Source organism: Aythya marila (genome assembly GCF_965140915.1).
Source record: "Aythya marila genome assembly, chromosome: 1".
In the NCBI taxonomy this organism is placed as follows: domain Eukaryota; kingdom Metazoa; phylum Chordata; class Aves; order Anseriformes; family Anatidae; genus Aythya; species Aythya marila.
This window is the reverse complement of record NC_139042.1, coordinates 81,167,970-81,195,676: the sequence shown is the minus strand read 5'-3', so window position 1 is coordinate 81,195,676 and position 27,707 is coordinate 81,167,970. Positions and strand designations below refer to the sequence as shown.

Genomic DNA, 27,707 nt, shown 5'->3' with positions numbered 1-27,707 from the left:
TGTCCCAGCTCCATGCTGTCCCCTTGGGTCCTGTCGCTGTCCCCAGAGAGCAGAGCTCAGCGCCTGCCCCTCCGCTCCCCTCCTGAGGGAGCTGCAGGCCGCCATGAGGCCTCCCCTCAGCCTGCTCTGCTCGGGGCTGAACAAACCAAGGGGCCTCAGCTGCTCCTCATACATCTTTCCTTCTAGATCCCCCACCATCTTTGTAGCCCTCCTTTGGATGCTCGCCAATAGTTTTATGTCCTAATATTGTGGTGCCCCAAAGTACACACAGCACTTGGGGTGAGGCTGCACCAGAGCAGAGCGGGACAATCTCTTCCCTCGGCCAGCTAGCCATGCTGTGCCTGATGCTCCTCACGGTACGGATGGCCCTTTTGGCTGTCAGGGCACACTGCTGACTAATATTCAATTTGCCATCAACCAGAATCCGCAGACCCCTTTCCATGGTGCTACTCTCCAGCCTCTCCTATGTACAGCCAGGGAAATTGTTGTGCTTTTAAGAAGCAGTTCCTCTTGCTGTCTTAGGAGAGTAGGGCTTCTCTAGAAGATGCTTGCCTGTAGTTGTCTTTTGGTTTGCTAGTTGAAATCTTGACCACTATGTATCCACTAATGTTTAAAGAGGTCCCCTGGTTCTGGATCAGGTCAGCGGGCTCTCTGTTGAGAGTGCCATCCATGATCCCATTTTCCCCATTCTGCCTGAGGTCATAGCCATTTACTTGAAGCTGTAAGACACTCTCCCCCTGCCCCCAGGCACGCACATTTTATTTAGTGTGAATCTATGATATAATGATTCTTGGAATCAGTACCTTTGTGAAGACAAACCCAGCAAACTTTAATGACAGAGTGCAAGGAGAAAGATCAGCAGGAACCTCTTTTTCCTGTCTGCAGGCAGACTTCCTTGTAGACGATTTTTTGGAAAACCACTGAGAAGAGTGCTGCAAAAACAGCTATTTTCTGTCATAAGAGGATGACGTCTCTTTCTTTTCCCCTTGAGTGTGCTCATTACTGACTTCCCACCATTTGAAATCTTACCATGTGTAGGAATGTCACTTGTGGCTCATGCCTTAAGTAAGCTATTTCAGAGCAGCAGGTAATGCAGAGTGACTCTGATGTTCAGGAACCACAGAACTTTCGAAGGTGCTTTAATAAAAGGGAACTTGGAAGTTCTGCAGCTCTTGTGAGCAAACTTGCAACGAATGGTGAAATTAGGGCTTGTTAACAAAAAGATGAGCTCTCTTTGCTCAGGCTGTGTTATAGAAACAAGCTGGCAACAAAGTAATGTATGTTATACAGAAATGAACGATGGTATCTACCTAAGAAAAGCAACCGGGATGCTGGCATACATTGAATGTATCTCTAGGAAGGAAGTGTCATTATTTTTAGGCAGAAAGCCACAGATATCAGGCATTGGTGTGTAGTTTTTTTTTTAATTTAATTTTATTTATTTATTTTTTCTCACAAAATAAAAGCAATCTTACACAAGAACAGCAAGCCTAGGAACTGACTGCGGATTTTTGAAGTTCTTCAGAATTAGCCCTTGCAGAAAATCAAACTAAAATGACTGTAGCGTGTTCATAATCAGCTGAAGAGGCATGGTGAAAGGGTGAGTGTGGCCTTGCTAGTGGTGTTACAGATCGATTTAGTCTCTTCATGGTCTGACTATATACACAAAGGGTCTTTCAGTTCTGGATGTGCTAAGAAAGAAAACGTGGTGCCAGAGTTAAATGTCTGCCCTGTGCCTGTGGAAGGGTGATGTCAGATGGAAAGAGCAGTAGCTTTTACTTGTCTACCTGAAACTTTATCAAGGCTTATTGCTCACGGTCTTTGGCCACAGCACTAAGTGAAGGAGTGGCACCCTCTACAGTTGTACAAGTTTTGCACGTTCCCGTTTTGGTTCTGTGAGATCCTGTTTCTGTAGTTGATTATCCTTTTACCTCAGGAAGGATGCACAGCAGTCTGTTCTGAGGCTTGGAATATTCCTTGGCTCATTTGGCCATGATGTCTTGAGAGGACGGCAGTCACTGAAGTCAGCAACCAGCAATGTGACAGTCAACTGGAAGAAAGAAAAACTAGGGAGAGACTGGAGTACTGAGGAATAAAGCTAGAAGTTTGCCTGAGGGGAAAAAAAAAAAAAAAAGAAAAAAAAAAAAAAACACAACATTTATCACTAGTTTAAGCTAATATACAGCATGGCAACTAACAGAGTTGAGCTGGAGGCACACGTTTTTCTTGCTGACTGCTGCAGGAACTGTAATCTCTGACAGGAAGGTGAGGATGACAGCTGAGGGCAATAACTTCTTAAATAAGCTTTGGCACACCTTGCTGCTGCAATTTATCTTTGCCCTTGGGTGTAACAGCGAACAGCGGAGAAGGGGTTAGAGGTTAGCTATCTGCTGCTGCCTCAGCAGGCAGGGGTTGCTGTTTTACTGAGGAATACTTGGTGGTTTTTCTTCCACTTCTTTTGCCCTGCAATCATCCCGATGTCTGGAGGTGTATTTTCTTTAAACCTGAGGAGATACATACACTGTCACCTGATCTTTTATCTCCACGTGGTACTGCACATCTAGAGCAAGTCCGTGCGTCTCCAGCAAAGCCCTGCGTTGTGCCATCAAACTAAATATTCTGGTGACAAAACTCTGCCGTGTACGAGTATTGCAGTCCTTTTACACTCAAGTGCATGAGGTGAGTTTTAAAAGACCATGGTGAGCTCGAGACAATCTATCAAGTGTAGGTGTTACTGTGTTATGAGACATCCTGGGCACTGTGGTGCACGGTTACATTCATGGAGAATGGTTTTGTATCAACCTTGTTGCTGTTCCAATGTGTACCCTGACAGGCTTCACTTTGGTCCAACTATTCTATGAAAGAACTCCTTGAAGTTGGTGGAACAAGTTTAGAAACACGCAAACAAGTAACCATAAATAGGTTATAGAGAATCCATGAATGTTCCTGTGGTTTATTGCCCTGGGCCAAATGCAGGATTGGAGCTGCATTCAGAGAATAAAGAAGATGTTAAAAACAAAAAAGAAGAAAAGAAGAAATATACCCTGACTCCCTCATGGGGAGAGAGTCTTGTGTTACTTCTCCTTTTGGAGAACCTCTCTTTTTAGTTGTGGTTGGTTGTGTGGAAAGGAATAGTGGCAATAAAAACCCAGTATGATTTGCTACCTTTTAATGAAGCATTGAATTTAATTGTTTACATCTCTAAAAACCAGCTGTTAATCATACCAATCTGGGCTCCTTTCCCTGTTCCAAGGTGAGAGTATACATGTATGCGTGCTCTATCGCCTACAGCTTTCCATTTTCTCTGCTTGCCTTTCTCTCCTCCTGTTCCTAGACCTTAAACCTGAGAGAGCTATCTGGATTCAGAGTCTGGCTATGAACCCTGTGTCATGGAGTTTTGTAGGCAGGAGCACATCGGATTATTTCTAGGCATTGAGTCAGCTGAGAAAGAATCTCCCTGAATGTCATGCAAATTGTGTGTTTGTATTTGTTCTAATTCACTCTGCATGTAATATTTTCACTTTATGATTCTTTCTAAATAGATCTAATTAGGCAGAAGCTTTTGCACCCATTACAATGGGTAATGAATGGTTGGATATATCATCAGCTGTCTTTGATCTGAAGACAAATTATTGTCACACTTACTGCCCTTGAAAACACCAGAGATGACACTTTTGTTTTGTTTTTAAATATTGCTTAAATGTTTTGGGGAAAATGAAACCTTGTAAGCAAGCAGTTGTCTGAGCAATATCAGAGAGCTCCTGAAAAGCAGCAGTGAGAAGTGAGGCTGACTGGCTTGAGTCAACCAGGCTGTACACCTGAGGCTGCTGATGTGCAAGCCTGATCCCTTGGCTCCTTTGCACTCGTTGCATGCTTGTTCAGGCCTGCTGTGCTGTGTGTACCATATTCTTTATAGGTTTAAGATTTGCAAACTGCTTCTGCAAGACCTGAGCTCACAAAATTAAATGTTTTTTTAAAAGGCAATGTTTCTTTATGTGGGTTAATTATGTTGCTTTAATTTTCGTTCTTCCATGAAATAGGCAAATGGTGAGAGAAATGCAGTTAGCTCGTGTGGCGTTCTGCTGTCACGTTTTGCTTTTTTTAGTGTAATTATACCTCACTTTTGTTTTATCATCAAATTACACGTGGATATTAAACAAATATTGATGTGTTCCGTAGTTAAAAAGTAACTAATGTTCCTGTTTTGCAGATGTAGAAGGATTGAGGTAAAGCTTTTCTGGCGTGTAAGGAGTTGGTGCAGAACTGGGATGAGAACTCCAGACTTTTTGGCTTCCTCTGCACTCTATCTCAGCGATGGCCGCAAATTCAGGCTGGGTGGCTGTCTGTGCTGGCTGCAGCCTGCGTCCAGTTGACCCCAGGGGCATGCTGCTGCTTTGGCACATGCGGAGGAGCAGCCCCTGCAGGGCTTGTTTGGCGTAGCTGCTGCCTCCTTTCACGCTGCAATGATGTTACGTGGCTGGAATGAGGCCGTGGAGACAGGCAGGGGTCTTCCTTTAGGAGGACCTCGGGGTGGTTTACTGCTTGCAGGTGGAATCTGTGAACATGGTAGGTAGGCTCTGTTTTTTTCGGTGTGGATGGGAGATGCTTTAACCTCAAGCTGCCTTTGAATGGCAGCATGGGTGCTTGAGACTGAGCCAAGAGGGAGGGCAGCTGTTGTTTTATCCTGCTCCCAGGCACGGGCTTGCTGTAAACAGCAGAGCTGCAGCCCCTGCTGAGGTCAGCGTGGTTCAGCTGGCAGCTGCTGGTGGGCCACACGTGTCCCACAGTACAATTCCACCTAGCCTCTTGCCTTTCTTTTGGGAGCTGCAGCTACCTTTACCTTTTCTTGGGAGCTTGGGGCGGCTATAGAGGCAGTTCAGGAGCAAAAGATGCACCTCTGTGGTCTGTGAGGATGGGGGCCCAAAGCTGCAACGTGAATTCTGACACTTAAAAGCATTGGATCAGTCTGCCATGATAAAATGTGCTTGCTTTTTTTATCCTTCATAATACATTTGTATGGCCAAAGGGCATGGCCCCAGCCTTGGTAAGCATGACCTTCCATTGAATGAAGCCGTCTGTGCTGCCAGGCACAAATCCAAAACAGTAGTGGTGCTGCTAAAAGAGTACATCCCCAGCCTTCTGCTCAGATGGGGTGCTGTAGCTGAATCCAGCATTAAGAGAAATCATTTGGTTTGCCATAGCTGAACATCTGGGCACACGGTTGTGTCTAGTATAGTATATGCTGCTGTTAGGCTTACATTCTCGTGAAACATTCTTAAATATCTGTTTAAAGAAGGAAACAAAAGGGTAACTGTAAATAGAATAATTTTGTAGTGCTTTTTAAACCTGTTTCCCTGGGTATTATCTTTCTTGTTTCATTTTTGCATTAAGTTGAAAGAGGAAATGCCTAAACTCTCTGCTGCTTGTGTCTCTCTCTTCTTCCATTTAGGAGAACTTGCCTGCATGCACAGAGCCATAGCTCAATGATGGGTGGTCTTTGGCCTCTTGACAACTTGAGAGATGCTGTTCACTTACTGTCTGAAGCTCTTCAGGAGTAAAATCAAATGCATTAGTTCTGTTTAAAATAAATAAATACAAAAATAAATAAATGAGCAGTAAATCAATATGATAATGAGCTTATGAGCTTTCCCTAAAACTCTTCAACCTCCTACTAGTGCTATGTATGAGTTGTGGAAACTCTTTTGCCTCCAAGAGCACTGAAAACAGAGTTGTAAAACTTTTTTTTTTTTTTCCTTTTTTCCCCTTTAAATTCTAATACATGTGTGTGCTGGGGGGATAGGTTTCTTGTTTGTCTTGCCTTTGTTCTGAGAGTGACAAGCTGAAACAGGACTAGGAATTTGTGAATGGAAACAGTTACAGTGCTTTATTCTGTGTGCACTGTTTTCAAACAGCAACAGACCAGTCATCTCTGCTGCTTTAATCTTAGCTGGAAATAAAAGTTCGCAGGAGAAAAGCTCCTGCAAAGAAATGTTTGCAGTGGAGTTGCTGCTTTGTACTAGGCTTCTTTACTTAGCGCTGCACACACAGAAGCCCTGCTGTGAAATAGAACAACTCTCTGCTTTTGTCACCATCGTCTCTGCCTTTTGTAGAAAGCTGGGCTGTTTCAGGTATTTTCTGTGTCCTGGATGTTCTCCAGTCTTTATACTGTCAGCGTGAGAAAAGGATGTGATCACCCAGCTCAAAGGCAGACGTGCCTCTGCCTGCTAATGCTGTGCGTGGTCCTTAAGCTAACTGGCAAATTATGGAGTCTGGTTGTGGAGGAAGTACCCAACCCAGTGTGAAAAGAGTTTGAAAATGGTCAAGTTGGATTTTTTGTTTCCATTGTAATTAGATTTTGGAGTTGCTTAAACTTTTTGCTTATTTTAATAACTACAGTTCAAAACTAGGTAAGTCTTGATACCGTTTTTTAAAAAACAAACTGATTTGACTATGTGGCTTGCAGTGAAGACTGCACATACATGTAGGAATGCTTGATTGTCTCTATTTTCATTTTTCCCTTTAATGCCTATTTGGATTCCTTGTTTTGTGATTATGATCACCGCTGTGAAGATACAGTACAACTTTGGAGAAGAATACCAAGTTACTTTCATTAACTTTTGCTATTTTAGACCATTTTAAAGATGGTTATCCAGAATTTAGTTTGTTCAGTCAAAACTTTGTGGCATACTTCCCACCATGACAGATTCACAAGGTACTGATTGCTATGTACACTTGATCCTTTTCCTTCAATATGACCAAATTTGGATTTTCCACCTTATAGTCCTTGAAATAGCTGGCAGGTGCCGTTCTATCCTGGCTGTTTATTAAATCCACGGGGCCTCTGATCTGACTATGGTAGTTGCTCAACCCTGACTTTGACAAGTGCCTCATCAAAGTTGATAAAGCTTTGAAGAGTCACAAGTGCTGCAATGTGTGGTATAAATCTCATCCTCCTCCTGGAGTATATGTTGCTATGCATGAAACTGGCCATGTTATCATACTTTCCTGAACACTTTGCAAGTATTTTTTGAGAAATATGCTGGTTTAATCTCATCTTGCACAGTTAGTACTTAATTCCAACTAGTAAACCTCAGCTTAACTCTGATTCCAAAGGAGAAAACAGCAAATGCCCACTCTCAGCAGCATTTCAGGGACGTAGCTTAGTGGGTGATATTGGTGGTCACAGTATGGTTGGACCAGATGATCTCGGAGGTCTTTCCCAACCGTAATGATTCTGTGATTTGACATCCTTTGATAGCCTGGGTATCTCATCGTCCAACTACAGACCAGAACACAGTACAAAGATGGTCCTGATGGTCTGAAAGATCAAATAGGAACTGTGCTGTGAAAGTTGTAAACTGATTTTCAGAGTGACTAATACAACAAGCATTAGTTTTTCTGTTTTTTTTTTTTGTACTGCTTAGTTCTGATCAGTCATCTATCTGTACTACACTACACTGTGATCACTGGAACAAAGCAGAGAAGCAGTTCTAGGATGAAGATGCGTGAAGCTGGGGTGCAGCTTTTTAATTATTATTATTTTTTATTCTGTTTTTCTTCTTCTTTGCTTACCAACCCCAAATCTTTAGAAACTACATTCTTTCCCCAGAATATGAAGAAAAGTATGCTTCAGCAAGTTGTGCCAGAGATTTCCTGAAGTCTGTTTGGAACCATATCCTGTTGATTGGAACAGCAATGTGGATTCAGCTGTGTAATACATAGAACACTGCAACTATAATTACCCTCAAGAGGCAGTTAACAATACTTGTAGAATTGAGTTTTCAGTGAAAAAGTCAATGTGTCTTGGGATTTATTAAATATTTGTTGGTGTATTTTTTTCCCTCTTTTAAGCTGAGATCCTGTCAGCATCCATGGTGGACTGCATCTCCTGACAACTTTATACGTACATATATTTTGAGGTGAGCCATTCTACACTCTAATAAATGACAGAGACCACGTTTGGGGACTTGCTGTTAAATCAGTTTCATGTGATTCAGTTTGTCTGCTGAATCACAACTTGGAAGCACTAATATTCCTCTAATTCTATAGCGATCCCATGGTGTTTAGCTTTGGGTTATAATTTGTACTTACTTTTACTTATATTCTAAGCTAAAATAGGGAAATGTAAAATGGATGTGCTGTGATAGTGAACAAGCTGGGTTTGTGCTTAATGTTCCTCATCTGGAAGCTGGAAGTAATGATATGTACTGTATTCATAGGGATAGGTAAAGTAGATAATGTTTGCAACTTGCTTTGGAAATGAGATCTTCTGCTGAAATTCCGGATTGTATGGATCACTACCCAGTGCCTGGAAATAGTTTGCTCACTTTTTAATGGATGTTGCATGTTTTTGAAGTGACAATATTCAGTGGTACATCAGGATTTTTGTAGTATCACCCACAGCCTTTAGGCTGGCTCGTAATGCCTGTAGTGTTTACAGGCAAGTTAAAAATGGATTGAGTCCACATCTGCCCAGCATGCAGAGTACTGAGTCAAGAGCTCTGCATCTGTACGTGAGTGGAAGTCTCTTGGCCAACCAAGAATCTGTGGTTTTCTCTAAACTTTATTTGCCTTGCCACTTTAATAATGCTGCCTGCTTTTAATTAACAATTTATTTGTGCGTAATTTATTGTACTTTACATGGGCCCTAAATGAAAGGTTGAGAGTCTATCCCAATAAGAGGAAATCTGCCATCTAGTTATGAGGCTGGATACCTCACACATTGGTAGTGATGGAGCTGTTTCTTGATGTTTGTTTTTTAAAGATTATTTGAAAAGAAAAAAGGATCAAGAGTAGGGAAGTCTCACTTATCTATATGTGCTAAAGCTTTAATTCTTTAAAAAAAAAAAAAAAAAAAAAAAAAGGAAAAAAAAGATTTTTCAATAGCTTTACCCAGACCCGTGAACTTTAGTGTACCAAATTCTTTTTCCTTCTTTCCATTGTCATGCTTTGTATTTTGATTACTTTGGGCAGAAGTTAAAGCTCAGCATAATTGTATTTTTTCCAATGTTTTTGATGTATATTGTTGACCAGCGGGTGACCTGCTGGAGATGTGCAGATTTGGCAGGTTTTTTCAGCTCCCCAGCCAAGGTATCCAACATTCAATGATGGGTGACTCTTAAGTGGTTTAGTTTGGATGTTGAAAAGTTTGGAGCTTATCAAAACCTCCTTGGCCTAGAAATCGATTTGCCTGAGTTGGGGAGGAAGGGAGGAAGGGACAGCCTTTCTCATTGAAGTTCATATTCTTTTTTTTTTTTTTTTTAATGATACTTTAATCCCTTTTAGTGCCTATTGCGACCCAGCGTAGGAAGTGCAGAGGTGCAAGAGAAGTTAAATAAATTTCACCTTTCTTATCCCCTCCACCGCCGAACTGCAGGCAAGGTTCAAGTGAGGTTCAGGGTTGGGTGTTTTTTCCGTACGCTCTCTCTGCTGGCGAGCTCAGCTCTAGTAAACATTGCAGTGGGAATATCCTCATGTGACGCTTGGCACACAGCGAGTGCAGCAGGCAAGTGTGAAGAGCCTGTTTTTAATTTACTCCACCGTTTCCCTCTGTTAACTAGGGCAATGAAATGACAGGTTGTGCAGAATATCCAGGCTCTTTAACTTGCAGTGAAGTTTAGGAGAGGATGTTATCCTCAGTGAGCTGGCGTAGTTAAAAGTATGGCTGGTGTGAGCTGCCTACTCTTTATGGCTGCCTAGCATCTATGTCAAAGCTTTTAATATAGTAGGAGCATAAAAGCAGGGAGAATTACTGAGCAGGTATCTCATTCTCAGGCAGTCTGTGATGGGTGAGTGTTTTTTGTAGCATCCTGGGTGTGTAGGTTTAGAGCCCTTTTTCAATCACTGATAATAACTTGGGGGAAAAGTGAGAAATGAGTGACTTCTGGAAACTTTGGTTGCCTAACGTCTGAATAACAAAAAGGGAAACAAATGCAGGTTATTTAAATATGCCATGACAATGTTTGAGTGCTGCTTCATCAGTGTTCATTTGGATACATTTGGGTGTCAGGGTTGAATGAGCACGTGGGAAGTGTAAATAGCTGTCTGTTTTGAGGAGGGATTCAGGCATACTGATTGCTTTGTAGATACTTAGCTGCTTGGCAGGTGGAAGTTAGCTGCTAAATCACACTTTCTGAGTTGTAACTTATGCCTAGGAACAATTAGGTGGTAGATGGTAGGCCTAGGTAAAATATTAGGAATGGGGGATATCAACCTGCAATAGTGAATTATTTTAATTTACCTTTTTTATAATTGCCTTTTTTTTTTTTTTTAACTTCAGTTGGATGCATGGTTCCGTGGTTGAAAAAACAGTCACTGTAAATTAAAGTACTTTGTTTTGGCACTCCATAAGTATGATTGTACAACAGTGTGGATGACTGTTCTTCAAGAGGTGTTCGTCTCAGCCCAGACTCTATTCTACTACAGAATCACAACTACTTACAGTATCTGATTGTTTAGCTGCAGATGCAAGGTTTTTTTTTTTTGTTTGTTTGTTTGTTTGTTTGTTTTTATATTATACACAAAAAAGGATCTTCATGAAAGTAAGTTTTTAAACTTTTATTTCTTTCAGTTCTTGTAAAGTCTAACGGTTTCTTAAAGCACTTCTCCAGGAGGCTCGTAGGAGGCTGGTAGCTGATACCACTCCCAGGAGGGACTGATCAGGTGCAGTGACAGACCTCTATCTGCTGCTGTGCCTGCACTAAGTTAAGCAGAAGTTATCAAATTAAATATAGGGTGAGGGATAAGATCAGAAGTGTCCAAACTCCATGGGGAGGATGGGGTGGAAAGGGAGGGAAACAGAGAGCATGGGTCATGGGAAAGAGGTAGGAGTTACAGGCAGGCACGAGCATTCATCTTCCTGAGCCATGAAACCTCCCAGATGACTAAGAGCCAAGTGATCAGATCTCCCTCTCAGTTTTTAACCCAGGAGCCTGAAGGCTGTAATTTCACAAGGAAATGGTATAAATAGTGACCTCTTGCGCATGTCACAACTTTCGGAAACCATGTGGCATGCAGACCTTGGCGGGACCCATCTGATTTTAATTGTGGTTGCTGACTAAAGCTCTGTGACTTTGCATGTGGGCCTGGAGTGGGCAAACTTCTACAGCCCTTCCTCAAGGAAGGGTGAGTGTGCAAAGAGGTGCGTACTGGGTAGGTTTCCAGTGACAGTGTGTGCAGCCTTTTTATTTATTATTATTATTATGTTTTACTGTGATCTCTCTCACCACTGAGTTGGCTCCCTCAGACTTGAGGCTGTGTTGTTTTCAGGGTATCACAAGCTGTGGTATGAAATAAAAAGTAAAGTCTGTTTCTAGCCATAGTATGAATGTCATCAGCTTACAGGCAAATGCAACACTTGCATTTGGCTTGAAAGGTAATTGTATTGGGAATTTAATGAGTAAAAACTTCATCCATAGGCCAGGAGCACCTGATTTACAGAAAACTTAAGAGTCAGGTGTTCAGAGTCTCCTTTGGAAATCCTAACTGTGGGTCTGAATTGTGCCAACCCTTCCTTTTTGTTCCCTGAGGGCAGAGTGCCTGGAGGTATGGTGCTGGTGAGGAAGAGCCTTAGTTCTCCAGTGGCCACCAATTTGTTGGTCAGCTGGCGGGAACATCTGTGGGGAACCACATGCTGAGGTGACATAAGTAGGGACTGAAATGCTTTAATGGTTCAATCTGACTCTTCAGAGAAGAACTGCTAGGATCTGTGGAGTGGCTTCACTACCCCAAACATGTTCAGTGGGAGTTTCTGCAGTCATCTTTGACTCCCACCGTAGCTAAAGGAGAGAAACAGGCACTTCTGGGCTGCGGTTCTTCTTGTCCTGAAGATTTCTGAATGATCAGGTGAGTGATGCTCTGAAAGTGCTCTTCCCCTCTCTACACTGACGATGAGGGGAATGCAGACTGGCTCATCTGAGGCCAAACACCTCCTTTGTGACTGCCCAAATCACTGATGAGTCTTAGCTTCGTAATGAGCAACATTTCTTGAGGCTAGCAAGACTAATTCTAGACAGCCTGGCTCTTCTGACAGATTTTGGTGCACGGAAATATTCTGGCTTCTTAATTTGGCACAAGAGGATGTTGAACATTGACCAAAAGAATAAACTCCCCAACACAGTCTCAGAAATGGCCGTGTTGGTTTTAATTAAATCTTTCATAACTGAAACAAACAAACAAAAACAACCCCACAACGAACAACAAACCCACACAACCTCAAGCAAAGACTAGCAAAGTTAAGAGACCGAAAACAAAGCTTCATCATGGAGAACATTAAGCAATTTCGACGCTTGGGCATGCTCTGCAGTGAATTACACATTTCCTAACTTCTGCAATTCAGTATTGCAAGAAAAGTTCTCTGAGGATTAGTTCTTTGTTTCCTTCTTTACCTAAACAGTTAACTGAAAGGAAGATATCCACAGTCTGACCTCTTCTGAGTGACAGATGATTTTCTGGTGTTCTTCTTCCAATAATGCAATATTTTCTACTTCACACTTGTGCAGAAACACTAAAAGTGCGTTCTGAGTTTGGATGTGCCCTGTATTATGTCGGCTACATTACTTTTCTTCACACACTGCTTCTCGAAGGTGCACAGGTGTATTCTGCTCTGGCAGAGCCCGAGGGACTCTCTTAGGAGCTGAGTTAAATATAAGCACAGACGTGCTCTGGACAGAATTTTTTCTTTTCTGGATTAGTAGAACTGCATTCTAATTTTAGAGCCGTGCCTTCCCTTCTTTGAAATTTATACTTTTACTTTGAATTTAATTATTTAAAAAAATCTAAGAATATTTTGTAAAGCTTTTGCGTTTGCTTTCCAAGGATTTTTGGAAGAACCCATTTAACAGCAAAGAAAATCCTTAATATGCAACTGAAGGGAAAGAACTGAAAGCTTCAGGTGATGTATCTAATGAATAAAAAAAGCCCAAAACATAAAAAAATAAATGAGAACTGGGGTTCCAATGAATCCCTAGACCTGGCAATATTGCTTACCTACTGTAATTTGTTCTGCTGCTTGTAACTGAAGAGTAGTTTCTCGGGCGATTTAATTTTTGGAACAGATTATTTTAATAATAAGGAATGCGTGTCAATTATAAATACAGCCTGAATACTTAATCATAGTGTAGTAAAACTGATAGTTTTAAATGCTAGTTTCTCCCGATTTGCAGAAAGCACTACTGGAGCATGACAAATATGTTCTAGTTCTATTTTTAATGCGTGTTCTCTGTACCCGAGGGCAGATGAAAGATGCATTATCAGAGTGCAGCTGTAAAGTAACACCCTGGTGCTGACATGATTAGTGGCTGCAGTGTGTTTGGGTCTGAATGTGACCCTCTTTGGGAGCTGACTGGATGCAATGGGTACTTGTGCAGGGCTGTGGAAGCTCGAGGTGAGCACTGGTCCCTTGGTCTTACCCACGCTGCTGTTTTGGGCGGCCAGCTGGTTTGTGCTGTATCCCCAGGGGCAAATTTGCTGGATGGGAATTGTTGGTGCCGAGGCTGGTATTTGAAATTCAGAGGGCAAAAGGTTACAGGTAAGAACTGAAGCCAAGAACAAAAAGTTTCTGGTTGTTACTAAAGTAAATATTTGTAATAAATATAATTCTTCTATTCCTCGCTTATGTTAACATGTTTTCAAGCTCTGTGTATGTGCCATACGGGTTGCTTTCATCACTGGTTTTCCTCCAGCTACATGTGCTGCTGTTTCTTCTGAGCTGGCTTATTCTGCTGGCTGCTTCTTTGGACTTCAGGTTTGAGTACCTGCATGCATGGCTATCCAGAAGGAGCTCATTCCTGCGTCCTTTTAAGCCTCCAGGGGTTCTCCCATCAGTTTGAAGGGAAGCATACTTGTATAAGTCACCTTTGTGATATGTACGTGCAAAACAAGTGTACTGGCTTCCTGATCTTCTCTTCTCTTTCAGAGTGCAATCCAAGGCAGGTTTTTGGTAACTTCTACCCATTCTGGTAACATTAAAACTGCCACATTTCCGTTTTTTGTCTTGGGAGTTGAGAGGCTTGAGTTCAAGAGCTGCAGACACTTTAGCTGCATCAGAAGGAGGAGATGCCTTGCTGGGCCACGTGAAAGCTGTGCTGGATGCTCTAGCACATGTCCATAGACTCTGTTTTCCTCACACTTTGCTTAACCAAGCTGGTGCCAGGTTTGGCTCTGGAGGTGAGACACGGCCAGCCTCAGTGCTCCTTCCAAATGCAGCAGAGCAGTTCGCAACACTGTCATGGAGGGAAAGGCTCATCTGGAAAGTGAAGGTTTGCAGTTTCTTAGCAACAGCAGGGCTCTGGATTTGCTTGGTCCTCTCTGGGAAGTTACGACAGTTGCCTTTCCTTAGCTGAGGATGCCTTTTCTGCTCAGCTAATAGATAGTTAAAATGACTTCTTCAGCATTCATGGTATTCAGGTTCACAGAGCAGAATTCAGATTCAGTGAGCAGATGTGAAGTTGCTTTCCAGAGCAACTTTTGACAAAGAGAAAGGAAGGAAGAAATGAAAAAGAAAGGTCTGACTTTTATGTTTGCTATTCCGATAGTGTTGATTTTTTTGGAAGGACCCTATTTCAGTCTTTTTTTTTTTTTTTTTTTTTTTTTTAACCTTCTATTTTGGTAGATGAGGTGAGCACAATTCATAGGTTTTGGTGCATGGTGCACCTTTCTTGCCATTAGGTCGCTTTGCTATGTAAAACCTGTGGCAGACAAAGATAAGGCTGAAGCCACACCTGAGTAAAAGATAAATGGCAGTTTCCTTGTGAGAAGACAGATTAGATGAGTTGCCTTGGCTTTGATAAAGCTACATGTGCCTGAAATTGTCACTTTATGACAATCCTTTTGCCTTCCTAAGCAAACAGATGAAAAACAGAAGAGTACATTTCAGAATTTTTGCCCTTTGCATGGGTTTTCAAAAGTCCTGCAGTACTCAACAAATCCACTGGAGCTGGCAAAAATGAGATATATTTAAGTTGAGATTTTGTTTTATTTCATAGTCAGAATGGGTGTAGATGGATAATACACCAGAATCAGCATGTAATTTTCTCTGTCTTCTCGTCTCTATCCTGAGATAATTGTCCTTAAATAACTATGTAAAAATATTTGGCCAATCTTAAAGTTGTCTCCTTTCTCAAATTTTTGATTGGTATCATTAAAAATCACTGTAAATCTCACCGTTTTTTTCTTCAGAGATCAATAATGTGAATAGAAATAAAAAATCTTTTTTCCTAAGTGAACATCCAAGGAATCATATTTAATTTCATTCTTAAATTTCCTCTATGGTGAAATACCCCCGGTATGATGCTGTGTTTCCTTTTCTGAAGTAGGAAGTGGGCTGAAACATGTAGGCAGAGCCCAGCCTCAACCGAATTCTTGTGCAAAACTCGATTGCAGTTTATAAGAACAACTTGCCTTCTTGAGGCGCATCGTAAACTATTGCTAAGCTATCGCAATTCATTTAAATTTCAGTTTGCAATGGATATTGCAATTCATGTTTGTGAGTGCTTTAAGGGCGAGAGGTTCCACGGTTGCTGTGTCTTTTGGTCCAGCTTAAGTAGAAGCTGCAAAAGGGTTTCTAGTTTTCAAATACACTTTTAAGCATTTCCAAAATTATTTCTCTTTTAAAACTTTAGTATTTTTTCCTTTAAAGGAACGTGCAGACATACAGAAAAAACACTTTGTGTATCCTTAAGTTACACTTTTGAGGACGGTTAGGGTGATTGTTTTCTCTTGGAGCATTGTTCTTCAGAAGAATAATACGGACAGTTTCTTCCAGTGTGTTTCATGGGTAACACATTTGTTTATTCACTAACTATGAAGGACAGAGATCCAAATCACCAATAATCAATAGCAATCTGAAGGTCCCTAGCTGTTCCCAGGATGCTAGTGAATAATAAGGGGCAGAGTTCTGTATTATTTTCCTCCAGACTTTTTCTGACTTGTTCGGCCTTCTAGATTCCATCAGACTTTCAGCACACTTCAGGCCACTTCTGCACTTTCTCTTGTTTACTGGTTTTCACTGACAAATCCAGAAACTTGGTGTCAATGTTATTTTTGTTGTTGCTAGCAATGCCATAAATCCTACAACGGTCATGTGAAGATTTGTGAGCTGCTTAGATCATTAAATTATATAATGCCTTCAGGTGCCATCCAGACAGAAGTTGAAACCAGAGGATTTAATTCTCTATAATAATGTTTTGCCTGTTGGGTAATTTATTAGTTCCACAGTCTACTGGTTTACCACACGTAACGATCTCTAATCTTCATTTCAGTTGTCGTAGTTATTTCTGGTTCCAGTCTGGTCTCTTAAGACACGCTAGTGTTGAAATATATGAAATGTAATGTAAGAAATAATTTATGTGCCGTCTGCTGCAGCAGTGCAGAGACCTAATCAAGAGTGTACTAGTAATCCTGATGAATTGCTTTAATGCACTATAAAATACACATTAATGTATTTGCTTTACAATAGAGGCAAAGCCTTAGACAAATAAACTGCAATCAGCTTCTTAATAAAGCAAGGCCAGTTTTTAGGTTCTTAACAAGAAAACCGTTTTCAGGGTGAAAATAGTTTTACATGCAACAAGAGAACTGGAAGGACAGAAGCTGAAAAGATCTCTTATGCTGAAGAAGAAATGAGGAAGGACATGTTTTCATGTGGATGCTCTTGAAAATGTGAATTTCTGCTGCAGAAATGAAGCAAAGGGTTTAAATGATTTGTTCCAAAATTGGGGTCATCCAAAATTGGTTCTGTGTAACATTAAACATATCCTAACCCCTCCCACACCTTGTGATGGATAGGTTGTAAAGATTGTTGTAGTTGTCTTAAAGTCTACCTTTACAGAAGGGTTGTACCTTCCCCTACTCTCTGCCCTACTTGACCCTTTTATTATTGCATAATTATTGCATAAAGTTCATCATTTGTTGAAAGATTTGTTCAAATTTGGCATTAGCTCTTGCTTCACACTTGTTTGTAATGAAGGAAATGAAGGAGGTCAAACCTATATTTGGAAGGAGAAGCCTGGAAGTATGTTTTGTTGTTTTTGTTTTGTTTTGTTTTGTTTTGTTTTGGGCAGGCTCTCCTGACATGGAGGATGGGAGTTGAGGACGAAGTGTGATTGACTTATGTTTCTGTTCATAAATCAAGCTTTGCTAAGCAGGTATCACTGTTGTAGTTTTCTTTTATGTATTTCCTGAACTCTGTAAATAAGGAAATCATCTCTTTGCAACCACACTATGTGGTTGTAGCATAGGGCCCCGTGTTTCAAGAACTGTAGATGAAAAATTTTAGCATCAACCATACGCAAAATGCACGACAACTGGAAGAGCAGTATTTGCTCTAACACATTATTGGCATTGTTCATTGAGTGATTCACAAACTGCCTACACGAGGAAGAGAGATGTAGCCCTGAAAGCAGCTGTCCTGGGGAGTGTGTTTCGACCCAGTGATCAGTGGTGCTGAATACCATACTAGCAGCACCTCAGTACATTGGGGGGTTCAACAGGGCTCAGTGCTGGGTCCTGCACGTGGGGCGTAACAACCCCATGCAATGCTACGGGCTGGGGGAAGAGTGGCTGGAGAGCTGCCCGGTGGAAAGGATCCTGAGGGTATTGGTTAATAGTTGGCTGAACGTGAGCCAGCAGTGTGCTCAGGTGGCTAAGAAGGCCGACAGCATCCTGGCTTCTGTCAGAACCAGTGTGGCCAGCAGGACTAGGGAAAACATGATTTTCGCCCTGTACTCGGCTCTGGTGAGGCCGCACCTGAAATACTGTGTTCAGCTTTGGGCCTCTTGGTACAAGAAGGACACTGGGGCCCTGGAGAGTGTCCAGAGCAGGGCTACAAAGCTGGTGAAAGGCCTGGAGCACAAGTCCCGTGAGGAGCAGCTGAGGGAACTGGGGGTGTTTAGCCTGGGGAAGAGGAGGCTCCAGGAAGACCTTATTGCTCTCTACAGATACCTTAAAGGAGGCTATAGTGAGGTGGGAGATCAGTCTCTTCTCCCAAGCATGAAGTGATAAAACAAGGGGAAACAGCCTCAAGTTGTGCCAGGGGAGGTTTAGGTTGGATATTAGGAAAAAATTCTTCCTGGAATGGAACAGGCTGCCCAGGGAAGTGGTGGAGTCACCGTCCCTGGGGATCTTCAAAACACATGTAGGTGTAGAGCTTAGCAAAGTGGTTTAAGGATGGACTTGGCAGTGCTAGGTTAAAAGTTGGACTAGATGATCCTAGAGGTCTTTTCTGACCTAAATGATTCTATCATTCTTTAGTAAGAATTGGTCGTCGGTCATTTTGTTCTCCACCCAAATTTGCATTCACTTGCTGGGCTCACCAGACTCCAGTGATGTTTCACTGGCACCCGATGAAGCTGTTTAAGTAGATACAAGCAGTCTTGCTTCCTGATGCTCCTGCTGGAGAAGGCCGTGGAGGCCTCCCTGGGAATGCAGGGTCTCAGCCTCCAGATCTTCTGGTGCTCTGCTTCACTCTGCTGGCGTTGGCTTCTGTCTCATCCCTTGATTCCCATGGTCAGACTGGATCCATTCAACTATCTTACCGGAGGTTTTTTTTCCACTTGAACGTATATTTTTGTGATACCGTCTTCATCTCCTCTGCTGGTCTTCAGTTTGTTTTATTTTATTTTACCTTATTCACAGTTGTGTCACGAGATGTGAATAAACAAGGAAAAAATCATTCTTATTCATCACCTTTGATCTGTGTGAATGGATATGTAAGTGGTGAATAATTCCCCCTTTTTAAGGCAGATGCTTCTGTTCTTATGTCCATTTAATGTGGTTCAGTGCTGCTTGTGTTGTTACCTAGCAGCAGTCAATAGAAGACAAATTTCAGTTGTAGACTACTATTTGTGCAGCAATGAACTGCGTACAGCCTTGTTGCAATAAACTCTGTTACGGATCATTGCTCACATTGTATTGTAAAATGCAATATCTGTGTGCTACACAAGCACATTGTCTAAATTCTCTCACCAGGAAGGCGGTTTTGATTTCACAGCACTCTAGTTCCACAAAAACAGTTTATGTAGGCATTAAAACCAGTACAATATCTTAGACTTCTTCTTTTTTTTTTTTTTTTCCTTAGATGTAGTTTGATTCTGGGTCTGCTTGTTCCTTCATCTTAATGTTTTCTTTTATAGATCACTTACATTTTCCAAAATGATTAAATGGTTTTATAATGTTGAGGGTGGGGATAATCTAGATTTGGATGTAGGTATGGAGCTGGGGTTTACTCTTTCATGCCCTCACAGTTAGTTTCACCCTATGGTATGCAGTATACTAAGAATTATATTCATGCTGTAGAAAGGCACTACTGAAAGGGGGATCAGTAGGTGGTGCAGGATCTGAGATTCACCAGGGGTAAGGGAATTTTCTCATGTAGCCGTGATTTATTTATTTATTTTTTCTAGCTCTTGACTGGCAATGTTTTGGTTTTGAGGCACATCACTTTCTGTGGACTGCAGATAAAACACCCAGGTGGAGTTCTACAGGAACGTGCATTCATTGCAGGCTTCACCAAGGGCTCGCAGACTGAGTGTGGGGCATTGATTCTTGTGATGGGTAACCTCGGTGAAGCCCAGGTCAACTGGCTGCTGTTTGAATCTCACACATCAGTCCTGCTTTTGGATTTCTTGTTTATTGGTGGCTCACCCTTCGCTGTCGTTCCCCGCAGATACAGGAGCTGTCTGTTAGCAACTTCAGAGATGCAGGATTTACTGCCCAGCTGCACTGAGTCTCTGGAATCTATTTTGAACCTCAGGCTGCCCTGTGGTTTGAATGCCAAGGCTCTGGTCTAATGAATACTTTGGATTTAAGTTCATCCATCTGTCCCACAGCAGTGAAAGCAGACAGTCATAGAGATACAGACCTTTGGAAAGCTTTAAACCACAGCTTTCTTAGCTAGCATAGAAATACAAGGATCAAGGGGGAAACTCAAGGTAAATGTCCTCTTTTCCACTTACCTCTTCTCTGTACTGGCCTGTAGGCTTGTATCTGAACCAATTGGTGAGTTCCAGATCCATAGCCTGTGTCTCATCTCTTCTGCATAACATGGGGTATTTTTCCTTAGCTCTCTGCGTAAGTCGTCTTCCATTGACATAAATTTTCACTTCCATTTGTGACTACTGTGCTATCCAAGAGATGTGCAAGTCTTGCTCAGGCTGCCTGTGTTGAATCCCTTCATTCCAGCCTCCCCCTACCCTGGCTTGAACTCCATAATGCGTGTAGCTTTTAAGAGTCAACTTTCACAAGCTTTTTCTTTTTCCACAGGTTAGGAATTTCCTGTACTCCAAACATCAGCATCTTAAGATAAACTCTGTCTTGCATTTTTCCCAAATTTTCAGCTTCACTATTCTCCTCAGAGGTTCCTCCTGAAGGTTCAAAGCCCTCCAGCTTACTGGGTGTTCTGGGTGTCAGGCCTAGCTCAGAGCAAACATAGACCACCTCCTTCACCTGCAGTATCCCTGATGCAGTGACCTCAAACTGTGAATTCATATACTGTGCCTCATAGTTACTGTAAAACTGTGATCGTTTCCTGGACATGGTATCTTTAAATGTGTTGTAAAATTTACTTGTACCATGAGAAAATGATCCTTATTTGAGCATATTGATTTTGGCTGTTGAAATTTCTGTGTAGTTTCAAGATTTATTTTAACTTCTTTGTAAGAATAAAATGGATTTTAAGACTATTAGCACTTTTTCTCCTCCTTCTCTCATTTCAGATGTTGCTGTTGTGGATATGAGTGATATTTCCAAGCAACCATCACTGTTCTACCACCTTGGTGTGCGTGAAAGCTTTGACATGGCAAATAATGTTATACTCTACCATGACACAGATGCTGACACTGCTCAGTCTCTCAAAGTAAGCTTCTCACTTCAAAATCTGCTTCATTTCAGAAACACCTTTAACTACCCTATCCTGCAAACATTTGTGTTTGTTTGTTTTTTCTGAAACTTTGACTGAGTGTGATTTCCTGGTGGCTATGTAACAGAATCATGTTAAGAATAATAGCTACTATCCACAAGCGAAAACCAACAGTGATTAGAACAGTATAAAAGCTTGTTTATTAGTATAGATCCTTAGTGTTGTACTGAATTTGCTTCACACGGTTAGATTTGGAAGTGAGGTCTAATTTGTCCTTCCACTTCATCTTCTTTTAATTAGAGTACATGTTAAAAAAAAAAAAAAGTTATGCACTGTATAATAATGACACTTGAACAAGGAATGTATTGCAACCTACTCCTACTATCGACTCTCTCCTCATAGATAAGGTTAGTATCTCCTAGGTTCTGAGTAGCTAGGACTACAGGAATCTTTCTATTGCTCTGTGATGAAGATAAACAGATCCTCATCAAATCTTTTTATAGGCCTCTCCATTCACTTTTATAGTAGGATAATACATGCTATACACTTAAGTCCTGTAATTGCTGCTCTGACTGGAAGTCCTGTGTCATGGATTTTTCTGTCTTTCACAACCTAGATTTTCTTTGGTTTTGGACGACATTTAGACGATTCTTCTTTGTGTTATTACCTACTGATTCTTTTAATATCATTTTCTTGCTACCTTCTGTAAGTGCAGTGTTTTTCGTGCTTTGTGTTTTTTTTTTTGTTGTTGTTTTTTTCTTATTTATTCCCCTATGTTTTTCATTCCACTGGGTCTCCAAAATTCTCTTTGGAATTCTCCAACCTCTCCTGATGCCATAAGAATATTAAGTTTAATGTTAATGTTGTATGAGTCTTCTTGTTTCTTCCCCCAAAAGCTGTGTTCTGTCACAGTTTTTTTTCCTTTTTTTCTTCTGCTCTCAATGTCATTGATTTTACTCTGCAGTGTCTAGTACCCCATACTTCCTTTCTGCAAGTGGTGGTCCACATGTACATTCCCTTTCTGTGTGACCTGGATTCTCAAGAACTCGGAGATGGAGCCTCTTTCACCCCGCGCTCAAAGAAATAAAAGAGATAAGTGCTAAGGCACACTTGCATGCCTTCCATTCCTCTGTCTAACTGGAGTGGGCAGGCATACAACTTTTCATCTTGCAGTGGTAATATACCTGACTACAAAGAGGTCTTTTGTTTTTATTTTTCATGAACGTTTTATCTTTTTTTTTTTTTTTTTTTTTAAAGCTGTCTCTCAGATGTTCTAATCAGTTTGGTTCTCCCCAGCATGTGCCAAAGTTTGGAAAGCACAGGCTAGTCATGTTTGTCATCATTGATATGTCTCTGCCTAGTGAGGACCTCTGTGGATGGCTTTGATTTCTGCAGTTTGTGCAGAAGCATATGCAAGCATGTGCTCCATAGCTGGAGTGATGAATGACCTCCAGTCACATCTGTCCATTAGCCAGCTATTCAGATTGTTCAATGCCAGAACTTGCAAGTCCTTGCCGTATCAGTTCTGGGCCTTTTCTCCTAAGTGTGTAAAGCCCAAGGACAACTCTGGGGACCTGGGAACACTGGAGCATGACTGGATTGCATAGAGCTAGAAAAACTATTATCTGCCTTCATCTCTCTTCTGCTAGAAGCTCTATTAGTGCTACTGAGGTCCCACTTAACCTTTTCCTTATTTTATGGTTGGTTGTGTAACCTCCTTGGCTGACATAGTAAGATGTGCCTGTGGGTCACAAGTCTTGATTTAAGTTGCTGTAAATAAGTTGAAGAGATCATCTGGATTGACCACTAGAGCAGTTGAAGCAGGATACTGCCATATAGTTCAGTCCTACTGTGATGTCCTTGATACCTCTTCTGCAATTGAGAACCAGCTCACAGTTGGATACCATTCAAATACACTAGTGCACCTTTCATCTTAGGAATACTTCAGAAGGTAGGCAGGGATTGTTCTTGGGATCTTTCAGTGAAGAATATTTCATGATCTTGTGACGTGTTTCATGGTTTAGGTGCTGGATAATTCTCAGAAGCATTCATCTCTACCCCAGTGAGAAAATAATTTATCAGCAGTAAATAAAGCTTTTCTGGGGATGCTTGTTTAGCTAGGTGGACATGTTTATTTTTAGACATGTCATATTTCAGATGTCTGAACTTTCCATCGTTTTTATTCCGACGTATTTTATTGTCCTGAAGAGTTTGAATTAATCAGTAATTCCGTTTAGGTATAGGAACCCTAGTATGTATTGTTGACTGTCTGCTGGTTCTTTATTGCTGACTAATTTGGTCATTTTTTTTTTCTCTTGCCTTCAGGAATTTATTACTTTACTTAGATCTAGGTTGCTGTATATGCCTCTTAAGAGTGGCTAGCCTAATTATTATAAAGGCAGTATTCCTGCTATTACTCCTACTGGGAAGAGCTGTGAGGTTCAGACAGCCTGACTATATAGCTTATTTCATAGAACTATTCCTGAAATTCTCCCAAGAGTTGTCTCTTCAGTTTCACCAATGTCTTTTCCAAAACAGGCTGGTTCCAAACACATTAAAGATATATAGTCTGGATTTCAAGAGGATTACATTTGCAGAATGAAACCTCTTAGATGGTCCCTGACATTTGGTTTGATGGTATACATAGGCACCGACATTTCTGTGCAAGTGGATTTCAGGCTGTTGGGTATGAAGTTACTCAAGCAGAATTATCTTAGGTTGTCAGAGCACATACAATTAAATGACATCAAAAACCTTGCTTAGGAACAAGTCTATATTTTTGTAGAGTGACTTATCTGGAGATCTGTTTATTTCACCAAGTAGTATTCATTGGACATGCACACCATCGCAAAAGGAGAAGAAAGTTACCAGTAACTGGAGATCTTTGAGATCTGGTTTACGTGTCCATTAAATTATCATCTGCCTCATGGTTTCAATAGCTCTCTTTAGATTTCAAGACGAGACGAACTAAGGCATAGGGGTGTGTTGGGCTGTTCCCATGTAGGTAGGAAAGGGGCCTAGGTATCTTAAGGATACTCTCTTAGAGAAAAAAATCTCCGTCTTTGAATGCTTTTGTTTCACAAATGTTCAGTCTGTGACTGGGCACGTGGAGTGCCCAGCCTGAGAAACTCCAGTTAGTGGCAAGTACTAGTTTTCTTCATCTTCTGAACGCTGCTTTAAACGTGTTTCTTTTCTGAATCATTAGTTCTTTCCTAACCTGAACTACTGAGACTTCTTTTGACGTTGTTTTGTCTCTTTACTTGGAATTTGCTTTGGCAGAAAATGTGGATTATGCTGTGAAGAACACATTTGTGTGTGTGTATATATGTGTATACCAGTTATTTTTATTGGACATAATAATTTACAATAAAAATGACTAATTGTTTTTATTCTTTTTTTTTTTCTTTTTTCTCCAGGATATGGTATCTCAGAAAAACACAGTAAGTATTAAATCTACATTCATTTTAAAGCAAAATAAACACATTTGAAGCAACTTTAATAACATAACTGCCAAGCATATATATGCTCTACACCATAGAAGGAGGTCTGTTTTCCCTATATACAGTTTAGACTAGTGGAAATCTTGTTGAATTCCTTTCCATTGTAAAGTTGGATTTTAAAATTACCTTTTTTTTTTAAGTTCCTTTTTAAGTTCTAGAAAGGTGCCAGTAGATATGTTACCCACGCAGGTTCATAGATCAAGAGGCAAACTCAGAATTTCAAAGTCTCTTTCTACTGCTACCACTTTCACTCACTTGTGCAGATGTGTATGAGTGTGTGTGATGCCTTATTAAGGCTGTCTTGTATATCAAACAGATTTGGCTACGGTGTACCCGTCCTCTTCCTCCCAAATTCACAGATTTTGCTGGGGAATGCAAAAGCTTATTTCCCAAATTAAAATTATTCTTATTCATACTTTTAATACAAGTAAAACCAAACAAGTAAGTAAACCTCAACCAAGATAAAGTTTCATAGTTATTTTAGGCTTATTATAATGTACCACAATATCCTACACAGTTGTGATGTGAAGTGTCAAAAACACATATCAGAGGTTACTTTCATTAAACACTGTACGCTGTTATGCTGAGGACTATTGAATTTGCAAAAATATTGGAATTAGATTTATTTCATTCTGTTTTCCCTACATTTGCCATACACTTTAATTCTCTTTTAAATAAAATAGAACCGGATTAAAATAATAAAATATTCTTAGATTTTGCTAAACTAATCATTTAAAGGGAACTGAAGAGAGAATGCATTAGTTACAGCAGTTTATTTTGAGTTGCTATTTATAGTTGACCACAGCACTGTATGTAGACTAAAGATAGATCAGGTTGAGCACTTGGGTAAGTCCAGGTCATTTTCCCATCTGTCATGGTGATCTCTGATCTAGTTTCACTGTGTGGTGGGGACTGCATTTTCAGGTCCACAGCTCTGTAAAAAGGGGCCTCAGAACAACTGCACGTTTGCTTGTGAATAATGCTGTTGACCACCTTCTGGCCACAACTGGTGGGTAATCAAAATGTCGCAAGTATTTGCTTTCCCCTCCAAAAGGGAGAATTGTGACAGAGCCACTTGGTGGTTGCTCCAGAGATGGAGTAAAGACAGAGGACAGTGACAAGTTCAGCCTAGCACCATCAGATTAGCAGCCTGCAATCCTTTCTTTTGGCTGATTCTCTCTCCCACAGAGGGAGTTATGACCTCCTTCACCTCCATGTGGAAGGAAAGAAACGATAAGTATGGAAACATGTTTTCTGGAAAGAAAAAAAAAAAAAAAAGGAACAGGGCAGGGGGGAATCATGAAACTGGAATCCTGATTTCTCCTCTAAAAAGAGTTTATTAAAGAAAAAAATAGAATAAAACTCAAAGGAAAAAATAATTGACTTTAAACACCTGGTATCAATTCTCTTATTTGAGGTTATTCATATTCTCTTTTATTAGATAATAAATTATATTGTAATATGCTCCCATATTACATTCTTTTGCCATTTTTTTTATCAGAAATTGTGACAAACTAATTAGCAAGCTAAATAATTAATAGGTTAAAACTTATAAAAATATAAAGTTGGAATTGAGTTCTAATAGATAACTGCTTTCCACTCATCCCAGATCCAGTGAGGTGTCATGACAGCTGTGCAGTTTGCTACAGTCCCAATACTGTGCCACTGCTTCATTGCTGGATTAAATATATTACAACCCTACAGACAATGTTTTGTTGGAAGGTCATTGTGAATGAGGGTTGCAGTATTAGTTATATAGTTACCAAAACAGTGTGAATTTGCTGTGTCCAATTAAGGAAATAGTCATATAACCACTTCAGTTTAAATTGTCAGTGTTACTTATCAACTGTTAATACACTGTACTAGGATTTTGTCTTTTCCTTTCTCTTTTCCTGACTGAAGCAATCTTTGTATTGGTATGCCTCTGTTGTAGTGTGAAATAGTAGAAAGAGCTTAAATGCACTCTTTTTTAGGGTGTGGAGATATGTTGGAAGGAGGACAGATACTTAATCTGCTAAGCCTTCCTCCAACCCAGAGGTAGCCACAGCTTTCTCTATGAAGGGAAATCCTCTCCTCTTCTTATGAGCCCTGCGTCCACACATCTGTGCGTACAAGGGAAGGGACAACTGGGATTGCTACCAGACATTGCACCATTCTTCCAGCAGCATGAGTGAAACTTTCTGCACAGGGTATTGTAGTTAGGAGCTTTCTCTGAGGTTTCCTTGTCCTCACCTTTGCAACTTATCCTGCAAATCTCAAATCAAGTACAAAGGTGCAAAAAAAAAAAAAAGATCACACTTTGGAACTGATGTAGAACCATATTAAAGATGCAGAGACGATGAATGGGTAGTGTCTATCTACAGGTGATTTTCTTTTTGTGCATTACTTATAACAAGGAATTAATATTTCCCTGTAAAGAAAACATTATGCAAATTCATCAAGAAGGAGGAGGCAAGAAACTGAACATAAAGCTAAAAACAATGTGTAGAAAAAAAGGTGAGCAATTAATTTGTCTTGGCTTCAGCACAGCTGGTCTAACAATGAAAATTATAGAATGACATGCTGTGGTGGTGTGAGTTTGAGGGATTTAATAGCTTAATGTCTGAGAAAAAGTGTGAGAGTAGGAGAAGTGGGGATGTAGCTTCCTTCCATCATCCAGGAAAGAGATTTTCAGGCGTAAGATAAGATGGGGAATGTAAATCAGTGCTACTTGACTCCCACAAACAAATAATTAAAATTCTGTATCAATAATTTATTGCATGCTTGGATACAAAAGGAAAGAATTATTGGCTATGGGAGTTCGGTTCCCAGAGACAGAGCTGCCCTGGTATGAAATTCAAGGTCAGTATTCTCTGTGCCCCATCAGTTAGGTTTCCTTCCATGGAGCTCCTCTGACCTTTGAGGACAACCTTCTGATAATTTTACTTATTGCATATGCACAGCACCCTTGTTTCTGTCAAAGTTATCTTGATAAAATAAATTAAAAACATCCAGTCTGGCAGAACAGTTTGTTTCCTGTATCATTATGGAAAAATCAAGGATTGAGAGCACAGTGGGTGCTACTGGACTGTAGGGTGCAGGAAAATGCATTTCTCTCTGGAAAGCAAGCTTGTACCTTGGAGTTTCTTTAAATGTCAGACTATTACTGGTTTACTGAAAAAATAAAACTCCAAAGATTTTCAAACACGTTAGTTGTTTAAAAAAAATCTTTCCCCAAAGCAACATAACACACAAAATCCACATGAAAGTTATTTTATTTTGGTGCTTGATTTTTTTTTTCTCTCCCTTGATTTTTTTTCTCTTCTCCCTTGATTTTTTTTTTTTTTTCTCTCCATCTACAAAATTTGAAGGAA

At 40.6% G+C, this 27,707-nt stretch overlaps 1 protein-coding gene across 2 annotated transcripts in view; it reads left to right on the top strand.

Annotated features, from left to right (window-relative positions):
• MAP3K15 (mitogen-activated protein kinase kinase kinase 15) overlaps positions 1-27,707 on the top strand; it is an 81,091-nt gene that overhangs the window by 3,102 nt on the left and 50,282 nt on the right. Inside the window, exons 1-3 of one of the 2 annotated variants that reach the window (XM_082771879.1) lie at positions 7,901-7,919; positions 20,712-20,851; positions 24,271-24,294. In XM_082771879.1, the coding sequence (XP_082628005.1) occupies positions 20,729-20,851; positions 24,271-24,294 (147 nt within the window). In that variant the 5' untranslated portion in view covers positions 7,901-7,919; positions 20,712-20,728. Of the gene's footprint in view, positions 1-7,900; positions 7,920-20,711; positions 20,852-24,270; positions 24,295-27,707 lie in introns of those variants that run through there. The other variant, XM_082771878.1, reaches the window with a different exon arrangement.